The sequence below is a fragment of the Bos javanicus genome, chromosome 24, assembly GCF_032452875.1.
Source record: "Bos javanicus breed banteng chromosome 24, ARS-OSU_banteng_1.0, whole genome shotgun sequence".
Taxonomy (NCBI): Eukaryota; Metazoa; Chordata; class Mammalia; order Artiodactyla; family Bovidae; genus Bos; species Bos javanicus.
Window position 1 is genome coordinate 5,178,076 of NC_083891.1, and position 15,508 is coordinate 5,193,583.

The 15,508-nt window shown below is 45.7% G+C and overlaps 1 protein-coding gene and 1 long non-coding RNA gene across 10 annotated transcripts in view; one reads left to right on the forward strand and one right to left on the reverse strand.

The window, feature by feature from the left end:
• The window catches only part of LOC133237469 (uncharacterized), a 32,567-nt gene extending 21,351 nt beyond the window's left edge, over positions 1-11,216 (reverse strand). Inside the window, exons 1-2 of one of the 3 annotated variants that reach the window (XR_009733205.1) lie at positions 7,328-11,216; positions 5,034-6,569 (exon numbers count right to left, since the gene is read on the reverse strand). This is a non-coding gene — a long non-coding RNA (uncharacterized LOC133237469). Of the gene's footprint in view, positions 1-5,033 lie in introns of all 3 variants that reach the window. The other 2 variants (XR_009733206.1, XR_009733204.1) reach the window with 2 other exon arrangements.
• Positions 11,217-13,674: 2,458 nt separating this feature from the next.
• Positions 13,675-15,508, forward strand: part of NETO1 (neuropilin and tolloid like 1) — a 117,947-nt gene continuing 116,113 nt past the window's right edge. For 3 of the 7 annotated variants that reach the window (XR_009733203.1, XM_061399532.1, XM_061399531.1), the window contains exon 1: positions 13,688-13,958. Coding sequence is in view for 6 of the 7 variants with exons in the window: in XM_061399532.1 (XP_061255516.1) it covers positions 13,931-13,958 (28 nt within the window). In the remaining variant the exon portion in view is untranslated. Of the gene's footprint in view, positions 13,959-15,508 lie in introns of all 7 variants that reach the window. The other 4 variants (XM_061399534.1, XM_061399535.1, XM_061399530.1 and 1 more) reach the window with 4 other exon arrangements.

Below are 15,508 nucleotides of genomic sequence, written 5' to 3' on the forward strand. Positions count from 1 at the left end.
TCACTTTCATGCATTGGAGAAGGAAATGGCAACCCACTCCAGTGTTCTTGCCTGGAGAATCTCAGGGACGGGGAAGCCTGGTGGGCTGCCATCTATGGGGTCGCACAGAGTCGGACACGACTGAAGCAACTTAGCAGCAGCAGCAGAGGGGTGGGATGGTTTGCCTTGGAAATGAATACAGATCATTCTGTTGTTTTTGAGATTGCATCCAAGTACTGCATTTTGGACTCTTTTGTTGACCATGATGGCTACTCCATTTCTTCTAAGGGATTCCTGCCCGCAGTAGTAGATATAATGGTCATTGGAGTTAAATTCACCCATTCCAGTCCATTTGAGTTCGCTGATTCCTAGAATATTGACGTTCACTCTTGCCATCTCCTGTTTGACCACTTCCAATTTGCCGTGATTCATGGATCTGACATTCCAGTTTCCTATGCAATATTGCTGTTTACAGCATCGGACCTTGCTTCTATCACCAGTCACATCCACAGCTGGGTATTCTTTTTGCTTTGGCTCCATCCCTTCATTCTTTCTGGAGTTATTTCTCCACTGATCTCCACTAGCATATTGGGCACCTACTGACCTGGGGAGTTCCTCTTTCAGTATCCTATCATTTTGCCTTTTCATACTGTTCATGGGGTTCTTCAAGCAAGAATACTGAAGTGGTTTGCCATTCCCTTCTCCAGTGGACCACATTCTGTCAGACCTCTCCACCATGACCCGCCTGTCTTGGGTGGCCCCACGGGCATGGCTTAGTTTCACTGAGTTAGACAAGGCTGTGGTCCTAGTGTGATTAGGTTGACTAGTTTTCTGTGATTATGGTTTCAGTGTGTCTGCCCTCTGATGCCCTCTTGCAACACCTACCATCTTACTTGGGTTTCTGTTACCTTGAACGTGGGGTATCTCTTCACGGCTGCTCCAGCAAAGTGCAGCCGCTGCTCCTTACCTTACCTCCTCACTATCGCCCCTCCTGACCTTGAATGTGGAATTGCTTCTCTAGGCCTTCCTGCACCCACGCAGCCACAGCTCCGTGGACGTGGGGTTGCTCCTCCCGGCCGCCACCTCTGGCCTTGGGTGTGGAGTAGCTCCTCTTGGCCACCACCCCTTGGGCATAGCGTCCTCCTGGCTTCTGCCCCAACCTCGGACGTGGGGTAGCTCCTCTCGGCCACGCTATGTGTGCAATCGCAGCCGCCCATGCTACTGGAAAAGGTCAGTTTTCATTCCAATCCCAAAGAAAGGCAACGCCAAAGAATGCTCAAACTACCGCACAATTGCACTCATCTCACACACTAGTAAAGTAATGCTCAAAATTCTCCAAGCCAGGCTTCAGCAATACATGAACCATGAACTTCCAGATGTTCAAGCTGGTTTTAGAAAAGGCAGAGGAACCAGAGATCAAACTGCCAACATCCTCTGGATCATCGAAAAAGCAAGAGAGTTCCAGAAAAACATCTATTTCTACTTTATTGACTATGCCAAAGCCTTTGACTGTGTGGATCACAAGAAACTGTGGAAAATTCTGAAAGAGATGGGAATACCAGACCACCTGACCTGCCTCTTGAGAAACCTATATGCAGGTCAGGAAGCAACAGTTAGAACTGGACATGAACAACAGACTGGTTCCAAATAGGAAAAGGAGTACGTCAAGGCTGTATATTGTCACCCTGCTTATTTAAATTATATGCAGATTACATCATGAGAAACACTGGGCTGGAAGAAGCACAAGCTGGAATCAAGATTGCCGGGAGAAATATCAATAACCTCAGATATGCAAATGATACCACCCTTATGGCAGAAAGTGAAGAGGAACTAAAAAGCCTCTTGATGAAAGTGAAAGTGGAGAGTGCAAAAGTTGGCTTAAAGCTCAACATTCAGAAGACGAAGATCATGGCATCTGGTCCCATCACTTCATGGCAAATAGATGGGGAAACAGTGGAAACAGTGTCAGACATTATTTTTTGGGGCTCCAAAATCACTGCAGATGGTGATTGCAGCCATGAAATTAAAAGACACTTACTCCTTGGAAGGAAAGTCATGGCCAACCTAGATAGCATATTCAAAAGCAGAGACATTACTTTGCCAACAAAGGTTTGTCTAGTCAAGGCTATGGTTTTTCCTGTGGTCATGTACGGATGTGAGAGTTGGACTGTGAAGAAGGCTGAGCGCCGAAGAATTGATGCTTTTGAACTGTGGCGTTGGAGAAGACTCTTGAGAGTCCCTTGGACTGCAAGGAGATCCAACCAGTCCATTCTGAAGGAGATCAGCCCTGGGATTTCTTTGGAAGGAATGATGCTAAAGCTGAAACTCCAGTACTTTGGCCACCTCATGTGAAGAGTTGATTCATTGGAAAAGACTCTGATGCTGGGAGGGATTGGGGGCAGGAGGAGAAGGGGACGACAGAAAATGACATGGCTGGATGGCATCAGTGACTCGATAGAGGTGAGTCTAAGTGAACTCTGGGAGTTGGTGATGGACAGGGAGGCCTGGCGTGCTGCGATTCACGGGGTTGCAGAGTCAGACACAACTGAGCGACTGAACTGAACTGAACTGAGAGGGGTGGGATGGGGGTGGGTGGGAGGTTCCAGATGGAGAGGGCATGATTCATGGTGATGAGTGGCGGAAAACAACACAACAGTGTAAAGCAATTATCCTCCAGGTAAAAATAATTTCTTATAAAAGAATAATACTTGGGGCAGGGCTATTATGAGATGGGGCAAGGTCTGGGGAATGGCTAACTCAGGAGGAAAACATTAGAGTTTCTTTGACCCAAGTCACACTCCAAACTCCCATTGCCTAATTTCAGGTGGAGAAGAGCAAGCTGGGACTTAAAGTGCTATTCTTTCTTTACATAAGCATCATATCAAGACAGCTGCTAGTCCCAAGGGATAACAAAAAAATGTCACAGCTGCTGTGTAAGCACTCTGAAAGGATGCATGGAATCTGCATGTGGTAATCTTAGGCCATCTGACACTAATTTAGCCACCAATTGATGACTCCTGAATAAATGACCCAGACCAGAACAGCAGGAAACCTATCCAGCTGAACCCAGCCCAAACTGTTGACCCACAAAATCATGAGCAAATAAACTGATTATTGTTTTAAGCCATGAAGTTTTGAGTTGATTTATTTACAGCAATTAATAAGTTTCACCGAAGAAGAATACATTAGAAATGCTGGATACAAAAAATGATCATTCTTAAAATGTTAAATAAAACGAGAGTATTGAAACAGTCAATGTTGAAATACTATCCAGAAAATATCAGGAAACAAGCTCTTGGATATGAAGAATACATGTAAGGTTAGGCACACATCTCAGAATGAAAGATGGGGAGGATAATAAGAAAAAATGGAAAGAAATATCTTGTGTTAATAATAACAAAGAATGTTATAGATCTCGAACCAAAAACACATACGAATACCGAACAGAATATTTTGGAAAAAATAAGCAGCTAGAATCACAATAGTAACATTTAATAAAATCAACTGCAACAGACTTTTTTAAAGATTATGAAGGAATGGAAAAGAAAACAACCAACACGGATCTCAGCAAACAAGAGTTACACAGACAAGACTTTTCTGAAAAGAAACATGGGGCACAAAAAAGCCAGTAGAGCTATGTTGTCAGTATTAAAGAAAAAAACACTTAGAAACTGAAATTTAAAAGCTTGTAACTTATCACTTAAATTCAAGAGTGAAAAGAAACATATTTTTAGCATACCCAATTTTCAAGAACGCTTAGTTGACTTGTTAGAGCAAGAATAATGACTTCAGAAGGATATATTATTTTATTCTGATATTAGTTCTGTATGTTTATTGGTTGAATTTACCAGTTTTGTGTTTTGCATATGATATATTTGATTTTAATAAATGTTTAATAGGAGTTTAAAATGAGTAGCAAACTCATTTTGGTACACTGAATTAAATTCCTGTTTACACTAAAAAAAATCAATCTTACCTACATATGTTCCCAGGTTTTGCTAGTTTTATTTATTTATTTTTAAAATATCTGTGCATTTATTTATTTGGCTGTGCTGGGTCTGGTTGTGGCACACTGGATCCTTGATCCTCACTGTACGGTCTTAGTTGCAGCACGTGGGGTCTAGTTCCCTGACCAGGGATTAATGGGGCCCCCTGCATCCGGAGCAGCGAGTCCCAGCCACTGGACCACCAGGGATGTCCCGCTAATTTAAAATGTATTTAATCAGTTTCTTAGGGGACTGTGTTAAAAATCTTCAACTGTAATTAATATTTCATATATTTCTCTATTTTTTCATTAGTTCTTTTTTTAAAAAAATGTTAATCTGAGGCTAAATTTTAGCTGTACATATGTTCAGGAACATTATATCAACTTGCCATGTTTCTGTTTTCTGTAAGTATACAACAGCATCTTTTTCATGATATTTATTTGCTTTGATTCTATTTGCTTAACAAACATTGTACAAACTGGATTGGGGCATCTTTTGCCCCAGAGTGGCATACCTCTGGTCTCCCTTTATATTGCTCTCAGCCTCACACTCACCCTGATGCTTGCCAGCCCAGAGCTAGTAAAAGGGAAGGTCTGAGAGATCATATTTTTTATTTTTTTTAAAAGAAACTCAGAGACTTTATTAAAGTTTTAACATATTACTGTATCACTAATATTGCAGCACAAAAAAGAAAAAAAAAAGTATTGATCTTTATAAATTACATTAAGGGCTTCCCTGGTAGCTCAGATGGTTAAAGAATCTGCCTGCAAAGCTGGAGACCAGGGTTCAATCCCTGGGTGGGGAAGATCCCTAGAGAACCCACTCCAGTATTCTTGCCTGGAGAACTCCACGGACAGAGGAGCCTGGCGAGCTACAGTCCATGGGGTTGCAAAGAGTCAGACGTAACTGAGTGACTAACACACACACACAAATTACATTAATGTATCTTTAAATGAGAAAAAACTGTAAATCAATACAGTACCCTGTCACAGTAATGAATAACATTATAGTAATAAATAAGTATATTTTAATAAAATCAATATTGTATAAAAGATACAATTTATGTACCTACTAAATTGTACCACTGATATTCTCTTCTTTATTCCTTGGTTTTAAAACACAAAAGAACCTTCAAAGAAGCATTCATTTCAATTTCAAAGATGAGAGATCATGCTTTTTAGAGATGGCCTTCACAACATCTCCAGTCGCGTATGTTGCTCTGCGATGCTACTATGTCACTTTGCCACAGATAGTAAATTCCACTTCTCTGTTCCCTTGTATCTGGGTGGACTTTGCGATTGCTCTGCTCAGTGGAATACGACCAAAATGATCATGTGCTAGTTGAAGCGGACACTTTCACTGGCCTTACAGCTTCTATTCCCTGTTACTCGTACATCAAGAAACCACTGGCAGATATGTAAGCAACCTGATACTGCCATGCTGTGGGAAGTCCAGGCCACACGGAAAAGCACCGGGGAGTCAAGCATCACTGTTTAAGAGTGGAAGAGTGAAAGAGAGGACGAGGGACCCCGAGGCATCGGACATGGGAAGAAAGCAGTTGTCCTGGAAGTTGATCCTCAGTTCTGGCCCCATCCACGGGTACCTCATGGAGCACAACCAGGGCACCTTCTCACAATCTTCTTCATGGTCTTGCAGCAGTACGCTACATGGCAATTAAAAAAAAAAAAAAGCTACAGCAAGTGTCATTGGCTTTGGTGCTGAGCAGAAGTTGGAAGCCGAAAGGTCCTTAAGGAGACTGTTACGGGGAGCTGAGAAGATAACGCAGGAATTGTTATCAGAGTCAGAAGAAATGTTGACATGCATTATACAGTGCTGGAAAGTTTAACAAAACTGCTCATGTCTGCTCACCTTGTCTCTCCTTATGTTGGGTGTGTGTGTGTGTGTGTGTGTGTGTGTGTAATTACTCATCTATTTCAGTAAGAATTTATAACAACATGACAATTACCTTCTGTATGTCAGGAGTTTCCGTTCTCTGAGCTTTCTCTTAAAATTCACTTGCTATTTTCTTTAATTGCTTTTTGGATTTTTTTTTAAGCTAAGGCGTAAAAAAATGTTTGTTTTTGTTTTTCTTTTTTTTTTTTTAAGCACTTTGGGCTTCCCTGGTGGCTCAGAAGGTAAAGAATCTGCCTGCAGTGCAGGAGACCTGGGTTCGATCCCTGGGTCGGGAAGATCCCCTGGAGAAAGGAATGGCAACCCACTCCAGTATTCTTGCCAGGAGAATCCCGTGGACAGAGGAGCCTGACGGGCTACTACAGTCCATGGGGTCACAAAGAGTCAGACATTACTGAGCAGCTAACACTTTCACTTTCATGGATATACTTATTACATTCAACAGTGGCTCTGAAGTTATACATATCCTGGCTGAACGTGATTAGTGAAAAAAAAAAAAAAACCAGAAAAATATTAGGGCTTTCCTTTAAACTCAGGTGAAAAAAATCCAAATTGAGTAGCAAGTTCTTTTTTTTTTCTTCCTACTTTTCTCCCAGGCTGTGAATTAGAAGATCTAGATTCCATCAGTCATTATGTTACAAATGAAGTGGTATTGTGGAAATCACTTCTTCTGGTCTATTTTTCTTTTTCATTCTAAAATGATAGGACGGAATAAGACAGAGGATTTCAAACTCAACACTCACAGAAGTCAGAAAATCCACTCTATTCCAAATTCTACGTACTCATAACTGATGCTGTAAAAATACTGACAGTGATGGAAAACTATATGTTAGTACAAATGAAATGGTAAAATGGTGCAGATATTCCCAGCATAGTATCTAGGGGTAGCTGAGGATGGAGGAGATCGTCATGAATTATCAGTTGTTCTTTCAGATTAATAAATTGCTGACATTTAGGAATGCCAGTATTGGAGAAGGAAATGGCAACCCACTCCAGTGTTCTTGCCTAGAGAATCCCAGGGACGGGGGAGCCTGGTGGGCTGCCATCTATGGGGTTGCAAAGAGTCGGACACGACTGAAGTGACTTAGCAGCAGGAATGCCAGTAAACTGTGGTCCAATAATGATTTTTAAGTGAAGCAAGAATTATCTAGAATTGGACTTAACAAAATACATTACTCAAAAGCATCAGCTTATAAACCTTTGAACCAAAAGAACTATACTGTGCTTTAGTTACAAATTAAAATAATTGTAACTTAGTCCTCTGTGATTTTAACTCATATTAACTTGGTTCTCATGATCTGACCTTATGAGAACATCTAGTTCCTGTAATACCAAGGCAGGTCTCCCACATTACAGTCATCAAAAACAAAAACCTTAGGACACACATTTTTAAATAAAATCTTCAAATTTCTATTCTATGCATATATGAGAACTATTTTCTCTTTACTTACCTGTTTGTTTCTTTGACAAAAACCCACTGTGCTCAGAGTACTGTGTCAGTAGTCTTCAGAGCGCTCCTCCACAAGCTACTGCTTTATGTCATTTCTGAAAACCTTTTCTTCATTAGAAAGCATCATTTTAGAAGGAAGTATAATTGTGAAAGGAGTCATGTATTGTATATAAGCTTGTAATAACTGTAATTAATCCTTTATTTCCCAGAGAAATTTATAAGAATTAACTGTGTATGTCATTAGAAAACTATTTTGAAGAATATTATTTTAAATGATACATTTACTAAAAAGCACTGATGACATCATCTCTTGATTTAAAAAAAAAAAAAAGTGTAACTGCTTGGCACAAATTCTGCTGCAGTATCACTCCTTCCTGAAACTGCACTTTTTTACAAATTTGTCTGCCCTAAAAATGGGGGAAAGAGCTACTTTAAATTTCTCTTTTTGTCATGCAAAAGGAAATGAAAACATGTGGGACATTTCCTTGCAACATATTGAGTACAACAGAAAAGGGAAAGTCAAAGAAACAATAGATAAATAGATAAATGACTTTGTTATTATAATATTTGTTAATTTATTTCCATGCACTAAAGCTTGTTTTTTTCCTAAGAATCATGAATTTGAATTATGTCATGAGTCAGATATAAGCATTGTCCTAATTTAACATTCAGAGTTATTCTCAACAAGTAAGTTTCATCTTTTATTATTTTCTAAATCATCCACAAAATATCCAATAAATCATGGTAATAACAACATGATATGTCCTAAAATAGCTAAGAGAAGTAAACTTAAGTGATGCTATTACTTTATATACTTAAAGATAAAAATTATCTTTGGCACCCACAAGTACCATTAACATATCTAACTTGGCAATTTTAAGTAGTCTTGCTCATAGTCATTAACAGATATTTTGACGTGGAATATGTAGATTTATTCTTCACCTTAACTTACATTATCTAAATATGATTAAATCCTTTTTAAACCCTTGATGGAGGCTTGTTTTCTCCCCCAAAATAACAGTGAGTGGGTACAGAACAATGAACATTTCGATTTCAGTCCATATCCTTAGAAAAGTTCCTTTAGTTTATGCTGGTTTACAGACTACTAGCGATTTCATTAGGCCAGTGGTTACTAACAAATCTTCTTGTTTCTGAGCCACTGTCAATTAAAAATGAACCAGCAGAAAAATAAAGTTTTTCTAAAGTGTACCTGGTACAGTTCGGTAGGTAATGGAACTTTTTTATTCCCCTCACATTTCTCCAGACATGATAATACATTTTTCCTGGAGGACAATTACCATTAAATATGAAACAAGATGAGGAAGGGCATGGCAACCCACTCCAGTATTCTTGCCTGGAGAATCCCACGGACAGGTCGCAAAGAGTCAGACATGACTGGAGCGACTTAGCATATAGCCCTACAAGGAAAAGCAGGTCTCGGCATGAAAGATGGATAACAACTACAGATCTGTAAGTACAGGTGAAAATTGGCTGAGTAACATAGTCCTGTGAAAGTTCTTGCCCACAAGAGGCTAATATTCTTATGATATAATACTACATATTCATACTAGGAAGAAAATCATATTTTATTTTACCTATTTTTATAACATATCCTATCTGGCTTAAATGTGAGATTTTAAAGCTTTTACCTGTCTTCTGTTTTATGCAGATTTTCTACCTGTCGGGATACATTTATAGATTGAAAGGAAATGACTTTATCAATACTGCTTAAACTCAGTTTCAATACTAGAATACTGCAGATCATTTTAAAAAATTCCACTGTCTGGCAGCAATTATTTATGACCTGTTTTTGATAAACTGACATTATGACTTGTATATTGAGTTAATAAAATGGAAGAAACAGAACTTTAAAATATGTTAGGAGATTTTCAAGAGACTAATACAGCATGTATTGGAAGCACTATGGATTATAGTAATTTTTTTTAACACCACCTATTTTAGCCATTTAAATAAAAAAACACTGAAGAAGATGCCAATAGTTCAGATGAATTAACAAAAGATCCCTAGTACACCTGGAGCTTTATTGGTTTCTATAGAGACCCACATGTATGCAGATAAATACTTTCTTTTGAATCAGAAGAGCAAGTGTCCTACACCAATTCTTTTTGTTGTTCTTGTTGTTTAGTCACTAAGTCGTGTCCAACCCATCTGTGACCCCATTGACTGTAGCCCGCCAGGATCCTCTGTCCATGGGATTCTCCAGGCAAGAATACTGGGGTGGGTTGCTGTGCCCTCCTCCAGGGCATCTTTCCAACCCACAGGTTGAACCATTGTCTTCTGCATTGGCAGGTGGACTCTTTACCACTAAACCACCATGGAAACCCCAATTCTTTTTAGGGTTTTAGAATTCCTTCTTATCATTCATTGTTATAGGGTGCACTGTTCAAAGGAAACCAATGACACTCTGATTGGGTTCAAAAGGCATTAATTCTGCCTTCTATCCTATAAGTAGTCTATATTTCAATGCTAAATTTGGAGAACTGTGACAAAGCTCCCTCTTTCTAGGACAGCACATTGAACTTATCAAAGCTATCTGTTTATAAGCTTTCTCTTTCAAAATAATCATATCTTGAAATCTGGCCATGTGTGTGCAAAACCTTCCCTTGGAGAAGCTTAAATTTTCCCATATGCTGCTTTTTCTCAGAAAGTAAAAAAATCGTGGGTCCCCATCAGTGAGGTAGCATTACTCAGGAAGTGGTGGTTCATGACTCAAAAGGGAAAAGGCAGGTTGCCAAGCAAGCAGGAGGTGGTGGATGGTTAACAGGACTTGTGCATGTGTGTGTGCAGGAAAGTGAATGAAATCTTCCAGGGAAAAGTTGCAGTCATAACCTGGAAGAATCCAAGGGGTGGAGCAAAAGGCTTAGCAGATGCCTGACTCTCTCTTGAGGAGTGAAGAATGAAGAGAAGACCTGAGCACCTCTCTCATGGAGCTTCTCTCCTGGTTCAGGATATGCAGGCTCAGAACTTGGACACTGAGGTTTGAGTAGAAGTACAGCCCTTCTCATTGGAAAAGACCCTGATGCTGGGAAAGATCGAAGGCATGAGGAGAAGGGGGCAGCAGAGGATGAGGTGGTTAGAGAGCATCACTGACTCAATGGACATGAATTTGAGTAAACTGGGAGATAGTGGAGGACAGAGGAGCCTGGTTTGCTACAGTTCATGGGGTTGCATAGAGTTGAACACTACTAAGCGACTGAACAACAACAATGCTTCAGCCCCAGGCACAGCCCAGGAGGCAGGGGTAGTCAGAGATCAAAGAGGCCCCTATTTCTGAGAATCTGATCCCAAAGACAGACATGCTGGCCAGTAGGAGACTGGAGGAATTACCACGTGGACAAAAGGTTTGGGTGCCCCTCCTCTTTGCCCTCTGGCCTGGATACCCCCTTCCAATGCAAGGCCCCCACACTGGTCTAGCAGTATGTCAGTGCCCCCTTCGTTAGCTAAGTTACAAAGACCTGTGTCCTGGGAAAGCAAACTGGGGGTGGGGTTGGGGGTGGGGGATTGTTAGACATACTTGAGTGGATGGATTTAGCAAAGACCAACTTTTCTTCTTCTTACCTTAAACTGCTGTTGAGAAATAGATTTCCCTTAAGAAAAATTTTAACGTTGCCACTGTTTCATTGAACGATTTTTTCCCCAAAAAGTCACTTTCATAAATAATATTTTTGGATGCAAAAAATAATTACCATCCAGTCTTTAGCATGTCAACATTTTACTATCAATTTATACATCTTCGGCCGTTTTTAAATGGTCCTCCTTCGCCCATAGATGACCTGTTCTCTTTGGCATCTATTCACCATCTACTAACTGCTCAAGTCTTCCTTGACTTCACTCCCATCCACTCAGCCCCCACCCCAACACACACATACACACACGCGCGCGCGCGCACACACACACACACACACCCCTCGCTGGCACAAGAACCGCTTGCGGACGTGCTATTTCCCACTTTGATCCTTTTACGAGCAGAAACGTGGGCAGATACATAACAGTTTTCAGAGATACTTCTCCGGCTCTCCACCCATCGGCTCACCCTGGCTCACCTTGGTTCATCTCTCGAGTTCACAGCTCCTCTCGCAGGCACGCCTTCTGATGGAGTTGGCGCTCGGCGGGCGCGCAGTCTCTCCCTCTGCGTTCTCTTATCTCTGTCTCTAGGTCTGACTCTCCCCTCCCCTTTCCCTTTTCACCCAGTCTGGCGTTCTCCTTCTATTGCTCTAGCTCTCCTTCTCACCCTGCCCCATCTACCCACTTTTCACTAAATGGACCAAAACACACACACTCAGTCCTCTCTGTCATCACTTTACCCCACCACGGTCGAGGACTTGCAGCTGCCCGGTATCAAAGAGCCAAAGGCTGGAAGGAAGGAGTCTTGGCGATTGCTTCCGGGACTGGGGAATTCTCTCGGGCCTCGGGGTCGCCTCATTATCCCTCATCTCAGATTACTGGCAGGAAGACCTCCATCCTCTCGCCGCTGCTTTGCTGGGAACCTGAGGGCAGGGCGGCCGCGAGCATCCCGCATCTTCCGCGCGCGCGCACGCCCGTGGGCGGCCCGGCGCTGCAGCAGCAGGTGCCAGGAGGGGGCGGCCCGGCCGCAGGTCCGCGCGCACGGCTCTTTCCTCTCTGCCTTTTAAGGTGACCTAGTCCCGGCGGCGCAGCGCCCCTCAGGTTTCTACCTCCTCGAATTCTTGCTACGCCTGCCTCCTCCCCGCCGTCATCGCCCCCCCACCAACTCCCAGTCCCAGCGGTGGAGTCGGGGGCTGCGGCTGGGAGCGCTCGGGTCCGGGGCCGCCGAGGCGGGGGCCGGGGGTCGACGGCCTCCGCTGGGCCCCGAGGTGCGGGCGGCTACGGGTGGGTGCGGGCTGAGTGCGCAGAGCCCAGAGGGCGGGACGCAGCCCGGGGGTGGGGGGTTACCGCAGCGCCCAGGCAGGGACACTCCGCTCCACGCGCTCCAGCCCTGCTCGGGCCACCTCGCGTTTACGGTTCTCCATATTCGTTTATTCTCATTTTAGAAGCTGGATATTTTTTTTTCGGGGTTGTTTCCCCAGCAACTCTTTTTCCCTCCCCTCTCCGAGTTTAACGCGCTGCGCGAGCGCGCGTCTGTCCATATTGGCGTGGGGTAGGAGGTGATCGGTGTTTGCTTTGGGGTTTTTTAAAATATCTTGGGGAGGGCGAAGGAAATGCGCTAGAAGCCCGTGCCTCTGCCCGAGCGGTTTGTCTGGGGCGACCTCCGAGTCAGACCAGGCGATAAAAGGCGAAACTTTTAATGTTGCCTTCGCCTCCGGCGCGCCGCTGCCTGGTCTCCCAGCCTGAGCCCGGGGTATACGGCTAAGTCGTCACCCCCGAAGGGAGACGGGACCCGCTTCCTCTAGCCAGATGGACTGTGGGGCGCGGGGGACAGCTCGATCGCAGTTTCTAGGCGTTTTTCAAAAGTGAACATGTGAACCCCGAGAGGGATTTTCACTTGCTGGCCCCTCCTCCTCCCCCGCCTTTTTAGCCGGCACGAGGCTCCAGCTCGGGATTTGCCCGGCGCCCTCTGGACCCCTCTGCCCGGGCAGGCGGAGTGACGGCTCCCAGCCTGGTCCTCGCCCCTCTCCCCCTCGCCCCACCCCCAGGATCGGAGCGGGTGTGATGTCCTTGCAGCCGCCGCCGCCCCTTTCGGCCGCGCACCAGCCCTGGGGGCGCCGGCCGAGCGGAGCTGCGCGGCTGTACGCGGGCCGCGGGCTTCCCGAAGGGTCACGCCGCCCCGGGCTATGACTCAGGCGCCCACTTGGTAACTCTGCCATCTTCCCGCTCCCTCCCCGCCCCGTTCCCGTCCCCGCCTCCCCCCCCGCCCCCCGCCACCCGGGTCTCTCCGCCACCACCCTGCAGCCCTCCTCCCAGACGCCCACCCACCCGCTCCTCTCTCCGCAAGATCGCAGAGGTGGCGCGGAGCCCGGCGAGCCGATGACGGACCCCTTCCTCCTCCTGTCTTCAATGCCTCAGCGGACGATCCCCAAGGGCTGGACCGAGGAGGGCTGCTCCGACCTGCTGCTCGTGGTGTATGAAACTGGGGACTGAGCGAGCCCCAGCCGCCGCCGCCGCTGCGCGCTCCGTCGCTGCCGTCGGTCCGGACCTGTCCCCGCCTGGCCGCGCCGCGCGGCCCCAGCCCTTGCCCGGCCTCGGCTGGAGTGCCCCAGGGCTCGCCCCGCGCCCGCCGCCGCCCGCGCGCCCTCCTGCCAGCCGCGGCGGCGGCGGCGGTGATGCAGAGGGGGCGGGAGCAGCCGCCGGCGGCGCGGATGGAGGCGCCCGGCGCCCGGGCGTGAGGCGAGCGTCACGGCCGGGATGCTGCCGGCTTCGCGGCGGTGAGAGGGCGAGCGGGTGCGAGCGCGAGCCCGGGGCGGAGGACGCGCGGACTCGGATCTTGCTGCTGTGTGGGTTCGGATCGCTGGCTTTCCCCCCGCCTCACTCTCCCCCCGCTCTTCATCTGTGCCCGGTTTGCACCTCTCAACCCTCTCTCGACTCCGTCCTCTCCCTGACCACTGGAAGTCTTCCCGTCTCTAAATGGAATTAGTGGAGCCTGGAGCCTCTGGTGTAAGGAACAGACATGATCTATGGACGCAGTTTGTTTCACAGTGAGTACCTCTTCCCGCCACGCCGGGCCGCCCCGGGGACCCTCCTCCCGCCTCCCTCCCCTCGTGGCCGAGCGCTCAGGGAGAGCCTGGCCCCCGCCGCGCCCTCGCTGGACCCCGCAGTGCCCGCGAGTCTGGGGCAGATGTAAACTTTCTGTATTGCAGCATCCTCGACCCGGCGTGGGGGCGGCGCGCGGCGGTGGTCCCTGGAGCTGAGTGTCGGCCGAGGGAAACAGCCTCGCCGCGCGCCGGGGCGTCGGGGGGTGGAGGGTGCCGAGTGCCCGGTGGGGACGCGCACGTGCGGCAGAGGACGGGGAGCGGGTCCCAGGGAGGTCGCAGGTGGAAGGGGGGGAGAGAGCGGGTTCGACAGCTCCGGGGAGAAGGAACGGTCCTTTCAGGGGCTTCTGGAGCCCAGCGGGCCCGTGTCGCCCCTCCGGTGGGTCGTGTGTGAGCCACCTGAACGCCACGCTTGAGGCTAGCGCGAGTGCCAGCCTCAACTCTTCCGGAGAGTGTAGATAGACCTCGAGTGTCGCTTCACGAGTGTGCGGTTCGCATGCGGTTCAGGGGAGAGCGGGGGACTGGAGGCAAATAGCGTCACAAGTCATCGAGTAAAGGCAGGCTAAGAAGATCCGTGGTGGGAATCTCACAGGATAGAGGGAGGGTGAGGCTGACCGTGCCACGCAGCCACGTTGCTGCTGTGTTCCTCACAGGACACAATCCACGGTGCGGTTCCATCCGAGTAGAAACCCCAAACCAGCAGCTTGGTATTGGTGGCTATAAACGTGTGTGTGTGTGTAGACATGGCAAGTTAAGAGTAAGACTTTTTTTTTCTACCTGAACACAGACAGTAACAACCAGTGTTTTAATCTAAAAGTAGACAGTCTATATAGAGTACAAGTAAAATAATGGACATCCTTTCTCAAACATTAATATCAGGGCTCACATATACTTTTCCTGAAACAGTCTTAATGGATGCCTTTTTAAGATCCTGTCCTTAACTTTCGTGTAGGAAATCATTGTGGATTATACCTGCCCTTATATAAATATATATAATGATTATAAAATCATTTTAAAGTGGACTTAATAATTATAGACCTAATGAAACTGAGAGCTTTTAGATAATTGACAAGAAAATAAATGATAAAAGAGAAATACAGAAGGCAAAATCAGAAATTATGAAGACTAGATTACTTTAATACTTCTCTCAGTTTTAGACTTTATGAAAATATTAAGTCAAGGATGTGAAAGTAAAACAGTAGGATGCGTTTTAATGGTCTTCATAGATTTACTGTTAAGCTTTAGGTCAGAGTCTTTTTCTGATACTGAAAATCTGCCTTAATAAAATGTTTATAGAAATAACCTTTCTTAAAATTATAAAATATTCCTGGATAATACAAAGGATTGCATCAAAGTTAAGGTTAGGAGAGATTCATTTCCTAGCCTAAGCATGCTGAGGACTGGGGTTACTTGGCAGGTCAGTTTTGTAAAAAAGAAACATATTTATTATGGTACTTAATGCCTTCAGTCCACATTAGGCTGTTCTTCCCTTGTTC